The sequence below is a fragment of the Eublepharis macularius genome, chromosome 14 (genome assembly GCF_028583425.1).
Source record: "Eublepharis macularius isolate TG4126 chromosome 14, MPM_Emac_v1.0, whole genome shotgun sequence".
In the NCBI taxonomy this organism is placed as follows: domain Eukaryota; kingdom Metazoa; phylum Chordata; class Lepidosauria; order Squamata; family Eublepharidae; genus Eublepharis; species Eublepharis macularius.
This window is the reverse complement of record NC_072803.1, coordinates 24928674-24945960: the sequence shown is the minus strand read 5'-3', so window position 1 is coordinate 24945960 and position 17287 is coordinate 24928674. Positions and strand designations below refer to the sequence as shown.

Sequence of the window (17287 nt, the reverse complement as noted above, 5' to 3'; positions counted from 1 at the left end):
CTTGTAAAGCAGCTTAGGCTGAGACAAAGTACCTGACCCAAAGTCCCTCAAAGTCCCTTCAAAGCAGAGAGAAGATTTGAATGCAGGCCTCACACTAACTGCTATACCATACTCACACAGTCAGCTTCCACTGTGAGAAATCACAGTTCAGCTTCTCTTTTCAACTTTTGGCAGAGACTCCTTACAGAAAACATTACAAGCTATGGAAGGCTGTTATTGTGAATCATGTTAAAGAAATATCCTTTCTAAATGAAGTGGCCTGCTAAATGTTTCGTTGAGAACTTTTCTAGTACGCAGAGAATTATGTCTCCTCAGTTATTCACCAAGATAATAAACAGAGAGCTAACTGCTACCCATACATCATCATCATTGTAAAATAACATCTCTTCCAAACAATATTGCCTGGAAATCTGTCTGAAAGTCTCACGTCACCAAGCCCTGCAGAGAATCATTTAACTTTGTGCTGCTCTGTGCATTGTCTTGTCAATTTGGGGGGAAAGAGAGTTTCTTCAGGCCTGCAAAGGGGAAATGGATGCATCTGAAGGAAACAAAGGGGACATCAAATAGGAAAAGACTGCCCGGAGGGTTCTTTCTTCTACACACCTGCAGGCACAGTTGGGACTGGAAACAGGCAGATCATAGCAAGTCTTCTCACTTGGTGGGTTGCCACATTTCCAGATGTTCCCCAGCCAATTTGTAATAAATAACCATCCCATCCCTCCTTCTCATCTATCTCTCCATCCAATCTATATCAATGATGGTGTAATAACAGTCTTACTGGATTATCAGACCAATGGTCCATTTGGTCAGGCATCCTATTGCCCTCAGTGGCCAGTCTCATCCCCTATCATGCTACAAATTAAAACCCATTTTTACACAGAATCCTTTGATGGGACAACGCCCCCCCACCCTCAGTTGGACAGTATAATCATAGGCTCCAAACCAACTGCAGCCCTGACTGGGAAACTGTAATGAAATCCAGAATATGGGGATCTTAACAGTAAATGAGGATGTAGGGGTTCAATCTGGCAGTAAGGAGGCCCCTGGGCAAAGCATTTCATCCTGTATCCGTTTTTAATATGCATTGATATAAGGCAAAGGGCTCTCCAACCCCTTCTTTCATATCACGAACGGTAACAGGCATTTGTGGACCAGTATGACTGAACAACTTTTCCTCCTAACATAGACAGTCTTAAAAGTTTCTACTTGGATATTCAGTCTTACAGCAGGACTCCAAGATGTTCATGATGACTCTAACTTCTACAATACTCACTGGTGGCCTTTCAGCATTCACAGGGCTGTTCCCAGCTACAGTTTTCTCTCAGTCCTTTTATTTCTCTTTCCTCTGGCTTTCTCTCTCATATCCTTCCTTCTCTCAGGAAAAGGGAAACTGTTTCTTAGATCAGAGTCCAGGGGTTTTTGGAGATGTGAGGCTTTTCCACGCGCTAGACTTATTCCTGATTTTCATAGCAGTTGATCCCCAAACACTGGATTCAGTTTGGGTGCGGTTCTTTTGCACATTTGCCCTGCCGTTGTGGAGTCACTTAATTTTGTTCTGCACGTGCCTTAAATAATCAGGATTTTCAAGGGGGGGCGGTATCATTGGTGGCATCATTGATGACATCCCAGCACCCCCCTTTATTTATGTTTTGCACATACTTTTATCTATAGATTGATAGAATGATATAAAGGCTGGTTTTTAAAAAAAGGTTGAAAATGAACATATAGGGAAGCCTAAATGGGGACCAGCTCTGCCATCCATATCCAAGCCCTCCCCCATCCAAAATGGAGAGCTCTGCCTAGGTTGATTCAGAGCCAGGAGGCTGAAGCTGGCACTAGCGGGGCAAACTGACCTCTGTTGGGATGGCACCTGGAGCAGCAATGGCTATGTGCTTTTCAACCTGTAATGGGGGGGGGGGGGTTGGTGCTAGAAGGGGCCACTCCCACCTTCCCCTCGGTCACTGAGTCTTTTGCAATTTTTTAAAAAAATCATCAATTTCATACCAATAGATTAATAGAGCAACTTACTGTTGTAATAAAAGGTGCAGCAGGTTCTCTGAATTCCTAGCTTTCATTTTTTTAAAAGTAAAAAAATAAGTCTCTAGACCCTTCCCTTGAAGATATATATCCCATATATCTCCACAAAGGAAGGGCCTGGAGACTTGTGAATTTAGAGGACCTGCTGCACCTTTTATTACAATGGCATGTTGATTTATCAATATAAAATTGATGATAAAAAGTGAGCCTCCAGCCCCTTCCCTTGCAGTGAAAAAAGCGGGGGGGGGGCAGGGCAGGGGGGCGGTGTATCTCCCCAATGGAAGGGACTACAGAAAACTGGAAACTTGGAGAACCTGCTACACCTGTTAGTACAACAGCATGTTAATACAGCAATATGAAACTGAAGATAAAAAATAGATAAAACAAAACCAGGAAGGGGGGAAAGGAAGGGGGGAGTGGTTCGTCAATGATGAACATCCAGTCATCTAAAAGTGGGTTGGAAGTAGAGTTGTCAGTCCCCCCCCCCCGCTCCCACCTTCCACTCCCCACCCCTGTTTACCTGGCTGGCAGGGGAGGGGGAACGCGCCTCCCAGTATGCACTCCTGGGCGGCACAGTGCGCTCCTGCATGCTGCAACAGCTCAATTTGGGCCAGATTCGGGTGGAATTGGGCTGCTGCAGAGAGCAGGAGTGCTCCTATGCTCCGCAGTGACTGGATTCGGGCCAATTCGGGCCTGATTTGGCCCCCTGCAGAGTGCGGGAGCGCTTCCAGGGCAGCACGTGACCCACACAATGACATCATTTCCTGGAAGTGATGTCATCGCACAGGCTGGGAGTGCACACACGAGAGGGAAGCCAAAAGGTAGGTGCTGGGCCTCTGAACTGCCCAGGGGGGTGGGGGTCTGGGGACCTAGCAACCCTAGTTGGAAGTGGGTGGGAATGGCAAGGACAAACAAAATTGAAGGAAGCATTGAATACAAGGGGAAAAAATCGACTCTAAATCAGGTTCTAGAAAAGACCAGGTTAAAAGTAATCTCAAAAGAACTGGGGGGAAACCCCAGGAAAACATAAAGAAGAATCTGACGAAGAAGATGAGAAAACTAAAGGCAAAAACTGCATGCAGAAATCAGGGGATCAAAGCAGTATGGGGCTAGAACTGACAAAAAAAAACCTGTGTAGAAAACCTGCCATCCTTTAGAAATTCCATTACAAAGTTGAGATGCATTTGTGGGATCCCACCCCCTTTTAATTTCACTTGGACTGTTTTGTGCTGTTATTTGGGCCTTGAAAATTATAAAGAGCGTAATTTTCTACCAAAATACTTTAGGATTTGTATCGTTATATATTTATTAAAATATTTATGCCTTACCATTACCAGCCCCTATGGTTCAAGGCAATTTCCAAATTCAAATTTAAAACATATAAAATACAAAAAACCTCCAAATAACCCCCACCTAAAAATGCCTGTAGCCTACAATTCATTAAAAGCCCTGGCAAATCAAATGGCCTTGCAGTGCCTCCTAAAACTTATAGAGACAGTGCATGCAGCCTCACCTCCTCAGGGTGCCTCTTCCATAGGGTAGATGCAATAGAAAAAGCACCAGTTCTGGTCTATTCCAGGTGGGCTCCCTTAAATAGGGGAACAGGCAGCCGATGGCAACCTGAGTGAGGATCAAAGTTGGCAAGCAGGAACATATAGAGATGGTCCTTTAGCTATTAGGCAGTGAACTGCTTTAAGGCTCATAACCAGCATCTTCAATTGAACTGGAACCTGAGGCAGCTGTTTTAAAATGTTTTATTGCTCCTCCTCCTCTCATGGTGATTGCATGTCATTTCACCTTATGCAAAAAGCTCAAAAATGTGCTGTTAAAAGTGTCTTTATTAGTTTCTTTTGCTCTTCCTGGAGGAACTTTTGCCTCTGTATAACTTACATGGGAGTAAGCAGGCACAACACGCGTGGATCAATGTTTAGCTCTTGCTCAAATATAAAATCTGCCTTCTCTACGTTAGAGCCATGTTCATTTATTTATTTACTGCCTTTATTGCCAATGGGCAATAAAGGCAGTAAATAAATGGGAACCCAAAGAGGCTCACATCATTCTTCTCTTCTCCATTTTAGGTTAGGCTGTGTGACTGACACAAGGTTACCTAGAAAGCTTCCATGGCAGACAGTCGAGATTCGATCCTGGGTCTCTCAGATCATATTCTGATACTCTAACCACTGCACTGGTGGTGGAGGAAAGTGCTGTCAAGTAATAGCTGACTTATGGCAACCCCAACTGGGATTTTCAAAGCAAGAGACTAACAAAGGTGTTTGCCTTTGTGTGCCTCTGCAACCCTCGTCTTCTTTGGAGGTTTCCCATACAATCACTAACCAAGGCTGACCCTGTTTAGCTTCCGAGATCTGATGAGATGGGGTTTGCCTGGGCTATTCAGGTCAGAGTAACCACTATATTACACTAAATGGATTATCTGTAGAAGGGGATTTCAGATCTTCATTGTGTTAACAAAGTTTCTCATCCATGAGGGCTGGCAACTTGCTTACTGTTTTCAAACGCGACTCTCAAAAGCCTCCAAAACATCTGCAATCAACCAATTGTACCTCAAAGGTGACACCCCACAGATTTCTAGTGCTATGTTGTATTGAAGGTCTTGCTTGCATATGGCAATAGTTTAACTTCCTTTGCTGGAACCTCTTTACTAATTTGTCTTCTTTCCCTAATTTAGCACAGGAATCCATCTCATGCAAAAATGAAGACCAGAGCAGAATTCGTCATTCATGGAAATAGACTTTTGACACTCTTAATTCATGAGTTTGGTGGCCAACATCTCCTCTGCAGCCAGATTCCTTTCATGATGAATTAACCAAGATATTTAGCAAGGATCTTGCACCTTGACAGAACAGCTTTCAGGCTACAGCATCCAGCTCATTCTTTTTTCTAGTCCAAAAGGATAACATGGCCTTTGTTAGGTTTTGGTTGTGAGCTAGCCAAAAACAAAAAAGAAACAGAAAAAAGACTCCTGTCTTTTAAAGTGATCCCCTACAACATGAACAAAAAATTCTTTGCATGATTTCTGTTTAAGCAGCAAACAATTGCAAAGTGTCCGGAATCTTCTCCCCCCCCACACACACACACTCCAATGAAACACACACATACACACACAACTGCTGCAATAAATCAATAGGAAAATAGAGGCTGCCAGTTAGACTAAACAAGTGCATTTGTGAAGCTTGCTAACCCTCATTAATCACTCTGACAGCCCTAAAAACACATTTCCCCTTTAATGACTGTATTTGGATAATCAGGGCTTTTTCCTCCTCAGTTAGAGTTTGAGTAACGGACAGCTGGTGTTATTGCAACCATTCATAGGGGAGTGTGGGGATCAGGGTCAGCCGGGAGTCAACCACTAAAGGTCTTTCACAGTCCTGGGCTAGAGCTAGGAAACTTGTTGTTATGCAATAAGGAGAACAGCAGTTTACTGTCAATAGGAATTGGAACACATCCTTTGCAGTGTCCCGGCTCCCACCTGTGTCATTTGAACAACTGCCCCCACAGGGCAGAAGACCACTGGCAGCTGGCTTGGAAAATAAAATTTTAAAAAAATCTCTCGCTTTGAGCCAATTCTTTGCTTTCAGGCAAACACAAAACCCTGGAGATTTCCTCACTAAATGCTGCGAGTGCATTACATGTGCCTCACATACATGAAAATGGTAATTCAAAAGCATAGAACTCCTAAATTAAGCCATATATTACCCATTGCGCCTAGCCATATATTTTTCTTTTCAGAAAGACAGGAAGAAATCAAATCATGCTGAAAACTCTCGAGTGTGGGCTGTTAGACAGAATGATTAATAAAGTACATCCCGGAGCTCTTATTAGAAGATGAATTCAGCAGTAACCAAGGCATATGTCTGACAGGGACTTCTTTAATACATTGGCGGCTCGATCGTTCAGCAGCAGATAAAATTGCAGGTTCCAAATAATGCTTTGCAGCACTGGGAGCACGTTCTTTGCAATGCTGGAAAAGGAATTGCAACCTGGAATTTGTCTGGGTGAAACAAGGAATGAAGAAGCTGTTGTCTGTGGTGGTTGAGACTCAAAATGTTATCCAAGCTGAACAGAAACTTTCAGTCATGGTTACCTTTCATCTGATCTTTTTTCCTTTTTAAAAAGGTGCTGGTACTCGTATATATAAATATATGGTTGCACTGATTTCCACGAATTCCTTGAAAACAACCCCCCCCCCCGCATAAAAAGATGCCGGTACTTAGTACTGGTGAGTGCTGCCAGAAAAAAGCCCTGCCAGATGCCAAGGAAGGGCAACACTCAAGGGAAAATCAAGAAAAAAATGTAATATTACCTCAGAAATATCATAACCTCCCCTTTACAAAATGGCTACCTTGCAGAGATTGTGTTCAAAAACTCTGTGTGCCAGCTGCCTCCACACAAGTGACTGCCTCCGCCCAGGAAAAAACCTGCTTTTTGTCATTTTGTGGAGATAAATAATCTAATCTGCGTGCCATGGCAGCCTCTTTGTGGCAGCTTGTATACTAGCATATTTTTAATCCCATCTTTATTTCAAGATATTCAAAGCAGAGTACATGGTTTGTCCGTCCTCCATCTTATCCTCTCAACAACCTTGTGAAGTAGGATTAAAGTAGCAGAGGGTGAGTGATTCAAAAAGGAGTGGGGATTTGAACCCATGTCTCTCTTCTCAGTCTGACACTGCCATGTGGTATAGTAGACCACACTGGCTTGTTAAGTCTGTTACCAAACAAGATCACAAAGCTCTCGTAGCTTTGCTTGGCTAAAAAAAGATTTCAGATTTCATATATTATACGGCGCGCGCGCGCACACACACACACACACACACACATCCGCGCACTTCAAGGAAGATGATACCACAGGGACAGGGAGCATTGAAATTTGTGGCTAACAAATCATAGGATGTCTTCAGAATAAAATAACTGAACCACATTCTAAATTAAGACATTTTTTTCTGAATTTGCATTAATTGCAATATATATATTTGATTTTTTCCCTCTCCCTAGGGTTGCCAACACACTCTTGGAGAAAAATGTGTGGAAACGGCCGAGAGGTTTACCCTCTGGTAAATAACATCCCATTAAGACTGTATTAAAGGGATAGAGCATTTTCCTCCAGATGTGTTGGCAACCCTACCTCTCTCCACCACTTGAAAATGGGTAGGTGGATCAGAGCTTGTTTCAAACCTGAAATGTAGAATCTTATCCTGGGCTCTTATACAGACTTTCACTTGACGTCTGCCTGTTCAAGAGTGTACGTGATACACAATGCCAAAAAAGCAAAACAAGCAAACAACCCCCCCCCCCACACACACCTTAAACTAAAGCTTCACTTTGCTTAGCCCATGTAAAGACATTTAGAAGTAAAATATAAATTCAGCCCCCATTCAAGCATAAGGAACAAGGCCTTGAGATCTTCAGCAAGACATGTCCCTAAAAACAAGAGAACCAGAAGACCTCCAAATCTTAGAGCTCAAGAAAAAAGTACTTGTTCACAGCTCCTGTAAAGGCTGCTTCATGGTCGCAACAAATAGGAGTGATGTGGGAAGAACATGCCAGTGTCTTATTTTGCTATGGGCAGCTCTATCAGGAAGCCAAGTTATGAGAATACATCCATCAGGAAGCCAAGCAACAAGTGTAGGAGCGTCACGATCCATGCATTTATAACCAAATAGGACATGTTCTTCACTTGACAATGTATGTATTTTTACAGGTTTCTCACTGTACAGAGATGATATCCATGTAGAAAAGCATCACATAAGGAGTAGCTTTAGGCCTGGTTCACACCGTGCAGAATGGGGTGATGGCGCCTGGAAGTGGTAGAAAGAACGGTGCTGCTTCAGATAGCAGGTGGAGGATCACATAGTAGGAATGCTTTGCCAATGTTAAAACCTACTTGTGAGTAGAAAGCAACCAGAGCAGGCAAAGGAGTGGGGGGGGGGTTAGAATCTTTTCCCTTTGCAAGGTTTTTTTTTTAAAAAAAACATCCACAGCTAGAAACTACCAACTGAAGTCTAAGTGTCAGACTGGGATCTAGGAGACCCAGGTTCAAATCCCCATCTGTGATGTAAATTTGCTGGGTGATCTTGTGAGAGCATAAAATGGAAGAAGGGTGAACATTGTATGCCACTTGGAGTCCCCATTGGGGAGAAAAATGTAGTATAAATGAAAAGAAACCACTTTTGAGCTCTTCCACCTCATTCTTCTGTATGTGTGAACTAAGCTGTGGAACTGGCTTTTGCCACAAGAACTGGGCCAATTCCAGACGGCCCTCCCGATTCCGAAACGTCGCGCGTCGTCGTGTGGAAAACGTGAAATATCGCATTTTCTCGCGCGATGTCGCACAAAACTCGCATGAGAAAACGAGATTATTTCACGTTTTCCGCGCGACGTTTCGGAATGGGGAGGGCCGTCTGGAATCGGCCCTGGTAACAACAGAGACACCAGAGAGTCATCTATCACCCTGTTTGCCCTTGCATAATATCTGAAGAGCGGGCTTTGGCATCTCCCCTTGAACACGTACAGATGCAGTCCAGGCATTAGGAGAAGATGGTCAAGATCTCCCTTTATACTCTATTAGATGTGACCAAACAGGTGCCTGTTAAAGGAAAATATTCCTAGATATTATTGTCAGTTTGGTGGTCAACAGACCACTTATTTTTATTGCTTTATGTTGTGCTAGATATTAAAAAATAAACACAGCAAATTGAAATGATACAATTGCACAGATCACTGATAGCAACTGAAATCTTGGCATCCACATCAACGATGCAGAAAACAATCATGAGGGATAACCCTATCAGAAAAAAGACAACATGACAGCCTAATCCCAGGCAAATTTACGCTGAAGTAGGTCCTCTTGAATTCAGAGAGACTTACTGTCAAGTAACTGTGCTTATAATTGCCTCCTGAATCTTGCCCATTCCCCAGATTTGCTTTTTGTATGCAAGACTGATGGAGCCAGGGGTATACCCACTTTTTATGGTGCCCTTCCCAAAGCATTTTGTGGAACTATAATTTTTTTAAAAAATTAACAAATGATCAAAGCCCTTCCTGTTCGTAAACAGAATTGTTAGTTTGATCAGTCCTTGCTAGTTTGTTCTTCACTACCTTGTTCAGTCAGTTCAACACCCACAATGCTTGCCCACAACAGAAAATGAGCATTGCAGTTTTCTAGGAAACAAAGGTGGTTTTTTTTTTACTTCCCACAACTTCTTACATACATGATCAATTTTTAAAATGCTCTTGGCCTCTCTTTTATATGATATCAAAATCATATAAAAACAGATCCCCACCCCCCTCAAGCATGCAGTCGGCCTGCAACACTTAAACCAGTTTTGATATGGATGTAAAAGATAAAATACAACTGCTTTCAATGTTTGTGCCTACACTAAAGGATTGATTTTCTCCCCCTTACAAGAACATGACATTCCAGCAATGTATACGCACAGTGCACTGGTTCTTCTTGAACCGTCAGATAAAATTCTTATGAATCAGAAGAGGCCTTGGGATTCTCTGGTAGAAAAGGTGCTTGGTTTCATCATGAATCCACATTCAAGGAAAACAAAAGGGGGGCAGGGAAAAAACCCATGTCATTAATTCAGTCCTGCCCAAAAAGCAGATTAAAAAATCTTCAGAGTCAATCCCTTCACCATTGACTGAACCGGTCGTCTGCATTCATTACGCTGGTGGTGAATTTGTCGCTGAGATGGCCACACCATGGAAGCCTTTTGGAATGGTTGCAAGAGGGGATTCTCACAGGGGTAGGGATCAAAGAGAGGTTGGAATTAGGCCAAATGTAGGAGCTGCTTCACAAAAGGAGCTTCCTGTACGGGTTTGGTTTGCCTTCTTGGCACTAACTCTGTAACTGGCATAACAAGAGAGTTTGGGAGCACTGAGCAAGTCCATTAGGGGTTGTCAGAATCCAAGCGGGGTCTGAAGATCTCCCAGAATTACAACTCTCCTGACTATAGAGATCAGTTCCTCTGGAGAATACAGCTGTGTTGGAGAGTGGACTCTGGCATTATACCTCGCTGAGGTCCCCTTCTGCCCAACCCCTGCCCTGCCCTCCCCAGGCGCCACCCCCAAATCACCAGAAATCTTCTAATCTGAAGTTGGCAGCCCTAGCCATGGTTCTCCCATCTATCAAGTGCATCCTGCCTCTCTGGAGTGTTGTGGAGGAAGGCATAAAGCCACAAACCAAGCTGTACATTAAAAACGCTATATACGAAGCCAGGCATGAGGCTTCAGTCTTGAGCAGATGCAGTGCAGAACTACAGCCATGGTGAGGCTTCCACACAAGACCCAGAATCCATCTTTTTAAAACATTAAACACCAAGGATGAGAACACTGTATGCTCCTTGTATTCTTCTTCTTCGGGATTTTTAATGCACAGCAGTTGGATTTCAGAGCCACTCTGTTTAAACAGGTGATGCAGGAAGGATTTATACCCAGCTACTTTTAAGACTAAGTATGTGGCTAAGTCACTTTGGATCTTTCCAAAAACTGGATGAGTCTCAGACTCAGAAATCTTGGTCAGGTGTCAAGAACTCGCCATTCTGAAAAACATCCAGGCTGTACGAAAATTGGCTGCAATCTCCCACTACCTTTGCACTGAATTAAGCTCCTCTCTCCGGCGACTCTGTTCTGAGGCTACCCTGTCAAGAATGGACCTCTAGCTGCCAATGAGCCAAAAAGAAGAGCCAAGATCCTAGCAACTTCAGCAAGGGATATCCTATACCAGTTTGCTTGCTTGTCTGAAACCATCGGAGAATCCCAAGGGTGCAACTGGGTTCAATGCCTGGAAGGACCCTACAAGGGATAACACAAGTCTGTGTTGCAACTAAACATGGGCACCTAGCATAGCGGGCCATTTCAAGGAATGGTGTGTGTAGGGGAGGTGGGACAAGCTGATCATGCCTTCTGTATCTTTATCTATCTCACTCTGCTCCAGTAAGGGCTGGCTACCCCTCCCATTTTCTGCACTGGTCTGAGTGCCCATGTGTGAACACCATAGGTGGGCGGGGGGGGGGGGGGAATGAGGCTTTTATGCACGGCATCCATGGCATACTAGACCAGGCCCAGGAATTTAAAATGTGGGGTATACAATGCTTACATTATATAGAGGCTAATGAAATACACAATTCACCAAAACGCTGTGGAAATGTCACAGCCAGTAAAGAAAGCCAAATAAACTTTACACTGATAAATCTAGCTGTAAATCCACAGTTATTGCGGTGGGGAGGGGGGCAACCTAGCAAGACAAACAAGGAAGAAGGCCTTCCAAGAGCTTTCCGTATGCATTTTCAGACAGAGATGCCAAACTAAAACCACTCTCCCTGGCCCCCACCCATTTTTTACAATTCACTTACAAAAAAATGACACACAAAGACAGAGCTGGAATCCACTGCCTGCAGATACTGGTACACATAGCTTAAGCAGTGTTGCAAGACTACCAGGTTTTATGGTTGAAGTTATTTTTTTAAAGAAGTTCAGAGAAATAAACATAATAGAGAGGCATCTAACTGCTGACTGTGTTTGTCCTTTAATAGGCTAATAAAGGGCTCTGTACAGCATGAGCAACCACCAGGCAAAGGTGTGCTGTTGCGCTTGTACTTGTGCAACTCATACTCACTGTATTGCTTTTCTCCACCACTAGATGGTGGTGTCGTCTTTCAATGCTCAAGTCTACTGCAGTTCCCTTCTCTGAAGTCTTAATGCCCCTTAGCTTGTATTTTTCTTATGAGAACTCCCCAATTTAGGGAACAGAGTTAGTGCAAGAAAAGCACTTGGAAGAGAGAAATGGAAACCCAGGCTATGCATATACACACAGCAGAAAGAGAATGGATGGCTCTACTTCAGACTACTGGAGGGTGTTGCCACTTTTGACTGCTCCCCCGTACAAAAACTCCTCTGCAACCAGAAAGCTAGTACATAAAGGAGGCAACCTCTAGTTTATGCTTTTGCCTGTTGCGCTGGTTTTCTATTTGCAAGACTTCAGCCTCAAAATGTAACTTTCTGCTTGTAGTCTGAATCAGCGAGTCCATTCTATCCCTGCCACACTGTTCGTACCACCATATTGGTCAACCAGAGCTAGACGCATGCATACCTCAAAACACAATTCTCAGTTATTTCAATGGATAACAGCTAAAACAACTCATTGGCCCTTGATTACTTTTTGGGGGGGGGGTGCTCTGTTTTGTATATAAAAGGTGTACGAACAAAGACAGGGAACAGGGGAGAATGCAAGACAGCACGCACTGCAGAGTAGATATAGCCAAGTATTCATTTATTAACAAAATAAGACTTACCAGAACGGAGCTCTATTCACCCAAAATGATCCACAGTCTTCCGCCGTTGCGTTAGACTGAGGATGGGGGAGGCTCCGCACCCTAATGACTGTTTCATTCCTATAGGTCAAGAGAAGTTGAGGGGTGGGGGCATTAGGGAGGGTTTGTTTGGGGTTGTTTTTTTGGTATGTAGATTTGAGCCTCAAGATGAGGGTACAACGGGCCCCCCAAGGTTAGCTGGACTCATTGACAGGATCCAGCTCTTACTACGCTGAGCAAAGTTCTTCCAAGTTCTCCATTTGGCGCTTGTGAAAAAGTTGCTCTATTCCAGTCATTCGAGGATGCCAAATTCATTTAAATCCAGGTCTTTTAAGAAAAAAAAGGTGAAAGATGCTCCCATGGTGGACTCCTTGCTTCCTGGGCCTCACTGTCACAGCATCAATCCAAGTGCCCATAAGACTGGCAGGCCAATAATGTCTATGTGGTGGGGGAACCAGCTAGCTTGGACAACACAGACCCTTACAGAGGAGAAAGAATCCTGACTATAAAGAGCAGCAGTTCCAGCCAAGCTGCGAGTAAGCTAGACTCTTCCCTTGCCTCCCTGCCCACCCTCTCGAGATGGCACCCAAAAGCTAGGGATACCCTAGCAAACTCAGCAAAGCCAAACCACCTCCAGCCGATCTCCCACCACCCCTTCCTCCGAACACAATACACAAAAGGGAAAAAAATTACATTTCTGGTTACTGTACAAAAGGAAGAGAAACTGATTTTTTTTTAAAAAAAGATAAAACAAAGGGGAGGGTGGGAGAAGAAATGCATTTTTGTTGCTGTTGAGAATCATGCAAAAGGACATTGGGGCAGGAAACTTGAAAGAAATTAAAGGGGATAAAAAGGAAACACAAGAAGAGCCCCCAACACCTGCAAAAGTAAAGGACTCTTTTTTTTTGTGGGAGGGGGAACACAGACTTTTTGCATACCATTGATTCATTGGTGTATTAATGCACTTATATTCCCAGCTTTAAGCTAACATACAGTCAATAAATACATAGTCCAGGGCAAAGGACAAGAGAGGTCGCAAGACGGAGGGAGGCCGCGGCCGGCGCTTTAATTACTGATATCCAAGTGCAGAGGCTGAAGTTAGTCTTTGGCCATACAGGGCATATGGAGAATAATAGGGTCCAGCTGTTGGCAAGGAGGGCACTGGCAACGCCCCAGCTGTGGGCAAATGGCTCTTGCCGTAGGGATGGTATCTGTTTAGTCCCAAAGTGTGTGGACTTCTCAAAGACAGGGATCCCGGCAAGGAGCTGGGGCTTCCCGGGGCAGTAGGCGGGAGATGGAGGTGGCAGGAGGCGGCAGAACTCAGCCCAGAGGTAGGGTAGCCAGCCAGAAGTTTTTCCGCCCCAGGCAGGGTGGTGTGGGTCCGTAAGTGGGCCAGGAGTTCCTCCGAGGTGGCAAACCTCTTGTCGCAGGGTCCACTGGCTGCCACCCAGTTACATATGTGGGGCAGGGTGTCGTTCTGGAGCATGAAGCCGTAGGTGTAGAGCGGGTGGCCCGGCAGGCTGGGCGTGGCGCTGGAGGAAAGGGTGGTGTGGAGCGGGTGCGTGGGGTACACCAAGGGGTATCCGCTTTTCAGGCTGCTGCCTGGGTCGTGGACGCAGCTGGAGCAGTTGCTGGTGCCCAAGTGGGAGGTGCTATGGTAGCTCAGGCAATAGGGGTCGCGGCATAATCCTTGCATGAAGGACGGCGGAGAGGCCCCAGTCAGTGGGCTGGAGCTCGGTGGCTTCCCGGGCAAAGCCAAAGCCCCGGGCAGCTGGCTGCTCACCAAGCCGGCCTTGGTAGGATCCAGGCTGGGCACGAACTGGGACGGGTAGCCGGCGTAGGCCCCGACGATGGATCCGTGGTAGCCGATGCTGGAGGGAGGCAGGGGAAAGACCGAGTGGCCCGGCTTGTAAGGCGACACCGGCGCCACGTGGCCCGAGGCCAGGGCCGGCGGCTCCGACTTGCGCCCGGAAGAGGCCTCGCCGTGCGCGCCGGGCTCCGCGCTCCCGGCGCCGCTGCCTGCCCGGCTGCCCGCGCCCCCCTGCGCGCCGTCGGGGCTGGCCTTGGCCTCCAGCTCCTTCTTCTCGTCCGGCCCTTTGCACTCCGAGTGTTGCGGGGAGCTGCCCCGAGAGCCGCCCGGGGAGGACGAAGACGAGGCGGCCGAGGAGGCGGAGGCAGGAGGGAAGGGCGGGCAGGCGGCGCTGGGCACGCGGAAGCCGCTCTTCTCCGGGCCCGGCCCGACCTGGCTTGGCGGGCCGCCGCCGCCGCCCTCTTTGCGCGGATCGCCACTGCTCCCCCCGCCGCCGCCTCCCTTGGAGTACGGCTTGAAGCTGGACTTGTCCTCGCCGGGCGGCTCGCCCAGCGGCTTGAGGGCGCCGGAGGCGGCGCGGCTGCCCGGTTCCTTGTCCGAGCCGGAGAGGCCGCCGGCAGCACCCGAGTTCAGCTTGGAGGCCGGCGGAGGGTCAGGCTTGCCGATTTGCGAGCAGGTCTGGGCCAGCAGCGCCAGCGGGCTCTTCTTGGCATCCAGCTGAGAGACGGGACGGGGGGGGGGGGAAAGAAAGAGCAGGTAAGGCAAGGCTGGACGAAAAGACGTCGGGGCGCATTGCGCAGGCCGCCCCTATTGGAAGCGCCCCCCTCCCCGCGCAACCTGGCGCCCCACGGCCACTCTTGTCCGGTCAGTTCACCGAGCATATCGCTTCGCCTTCCTGTTTACCACCCCCCCCCCCCGCCAATAACGCAGACAGAACTCGCCCTTCCTTATCCCAGCCAAAGCAGTTTCCCCTGGACGCTCGCCACCCCCGGGGATCCGAACTCCGGTGGCTCTCGCGAAGATCTCAAACTCTCTCTCTTTTCCTTCCCCCTCCCCGATCCATTTATATAATATTGCGGAACCACAAGGGCTCGACAAGGGTGTTCAGAAGCGCCGGAATGTTGCCCTGCAAAGTCGGAGCCCTCGACTCCGAAGATCTCACCCCCCCCCTTTTTAAAAAAGCGTTATAATAATACATCTCTAAAACAGACCCCCGACGTAGCGTTTGCTTTATAGGAAAGCTGGCAAGTTGGGACAGGGAATGCTCCCGGGAGTCTCGGTAAAGGCAAGCAGACGACGAAAGGCAGCGAGTCGGGAGGGCTTCTTTGGAGCCCAACCCGGGGGAAAAACAGTCCTGGGGCGATAGTTTCAGGCCGGTAGCCGTCTGGGTCTGCAGCAGAAGAGCAGGACTGGAGTCTGGGGGCACCTTAGAGACCAACCTGATTTTCGTGGTACGAGCTTTCGAGAGTCAAAGTGTTTGAAGAAGGGAGCTTTGACCCTAGGAAGCTCATACCACGGAGATCTGGTTGGGCTCTAAGGTGCCTCTGGACCCAAATCCTGCTGTCCTAGGGTGCGGCTCCCGAAATCGACGCGGGACTAGAGAGTAGAGGGGCGCCGCCGTTTGCGGAAACAAGCAGGTGAGCGAAAGCCTCGGTGGCCAAGCTAGAGGGGACCCCCTCACCGGGGGTGAGGCTATAGGGACCCCCCCCCCGGCGGCCAGGATATAGGACCCCTTCCCCCACCCCCAACTCGGATCGTCCCGATTCTGCGACGGGCTGCCCGGGGACAGTGGCACTGACCTCGATGGGACTGACGGGTGTGGACGAGAGGGGCTGGAGGTATTCCGGGTGCAGGAGGTGTCCGCTGTGGGCGCTCAGCATCTTCAGGACCCTGATGGGCAGCCGGTTGGCCTGGCGCAGGGGGTCCGCCGGGGGCAGGTGCGAGAGCGCTCCCGGGGAGCGGGCTGCGGGCGGGGTGGGGGCGGCCGCGCTCTTGCCTCCGCTGCTGCTGGGCGATGTCCTGGCGTTAGATCCGGCGGGCGAACCGCTCATTTGGGGGAGCGAGGCGGGCAGGGCGGGGGTGGGGTAGGGCCGGGCTGGGGAAGGGGGGGAGAGGGAGGAGGCGAGGCCGGCTCCGCGGCGTGCAAAGGCGGGCAGGGGCGTCGTAGCAACGGCGGCGGCGAGGACGACCGCACCGTCCCCGGCGAGACAGGGGGAAAAAAGCCTTCTAGTTCTCAGAGCCGCACGTCAAATAGCTCTGATCTGCAGCACACTTCAAAGGCACCGGCCCTGCCCACCAATCGGGGACGCGCCAAGGGCCTCGGGGCGGGGCCAGCGGCCGGTGGGGGGAGCCAAGCCTAGTGGGAAGATGAGAGCTTAAAGGGCCTCGCGCTGCTCCGGGAACCTCCCGCAGGAGCAGCCGTGCCCGGACGCGCCTCTTTTTTCTTCTCTCCCCGCCCCACATTGCAGATCGGGGCGAGGCCAGCGTCCCTCCTCCCTCCCAGCCGAGCGGTGGGGAAAGTTGGAACGGGGAGACGGTTCACCTACCTCATCAGCTGGAGGGAGGAATTGGGGAGAGTGGGGGGGTCAGGCAAAAGCATCTCACCCGCTTTCCTCGCCGGGTGGAAACCCCCCCGACCCTGCAAGCCAGCGCCTCAGCTCCCAAACTTCCTTGCCAAACGAAAGTGCTGCGTCTAAAGTCTGTCCCCCGGTTAAGGCTGCTGGCGGCTGGGAGAATCCGCGCCCTGAGCCGGGAACAGGCTCTGCTGCAAAATTGCAAGCCTTGATCGCGCCAAAGAAACTCGCTAGGTGGCCTCCAAACCAGCCGGCCGCGCTTCTCTCCGCCCCCGATGCCGGATGATAACAGCGCCCTTCCCAAATAGTTTGGACTGCGACGTTTAGTCAATTACATGGGTTAGTACAATCGAATAGACATCTTTTCATCGACCCCAAAAGCTGCTCTTGGTTAATCAAGCTGCTAAAAAAGTTGTTTTAAAACATCCCAGTTTATGTTAGAAAGAAAGAAAGAAAGAAAGAAAGAAAGAAAGAAAGAAAGAAAGAAAGAAAGAAAGAAAGAAAGAAAGAAAGGCAGTCCTGTTGCATTAGACC

General features: G+C 48.1%; 1 protein-coding gene across 3 annotated transcripts in view; it reads right to left on the bottom strand.

The window, feature by feature from the left end:
- Window positions 1–16404, bottom strand: part of ZNF703 (zinc finger protein 703) — a 51715-nt gene extending 35311 nt beyond the window's left edge. For 2 of the 3 annotated variants that reach the window (XR_008598228.1, XR_008598229.1), the window contains exons 1-2: window positions 15980–16404; window positions 12353–14897 (exon numbers count right to left, since the gene is read on the bottom strand). Coding sequence is in view for 1 of the 3 variants with exons in the window: in XM_054998545.1 (XP_054854520.1) it covers window positions 13440–14897; window positions 15980–16231 (1710 nt within the window). In the remaining 2 variants the exon portion in view is untranslated. Of the gene's footprint in view, window positions 1–12313; window positions 14898–15979 lie in introns of those variants that run through there. The other variant, XM_054998545.1, reaches the window with a different exon arrangement.
- Between the last annotated feature and the right edge of the window lie 883 nt (window positions 16405–17287).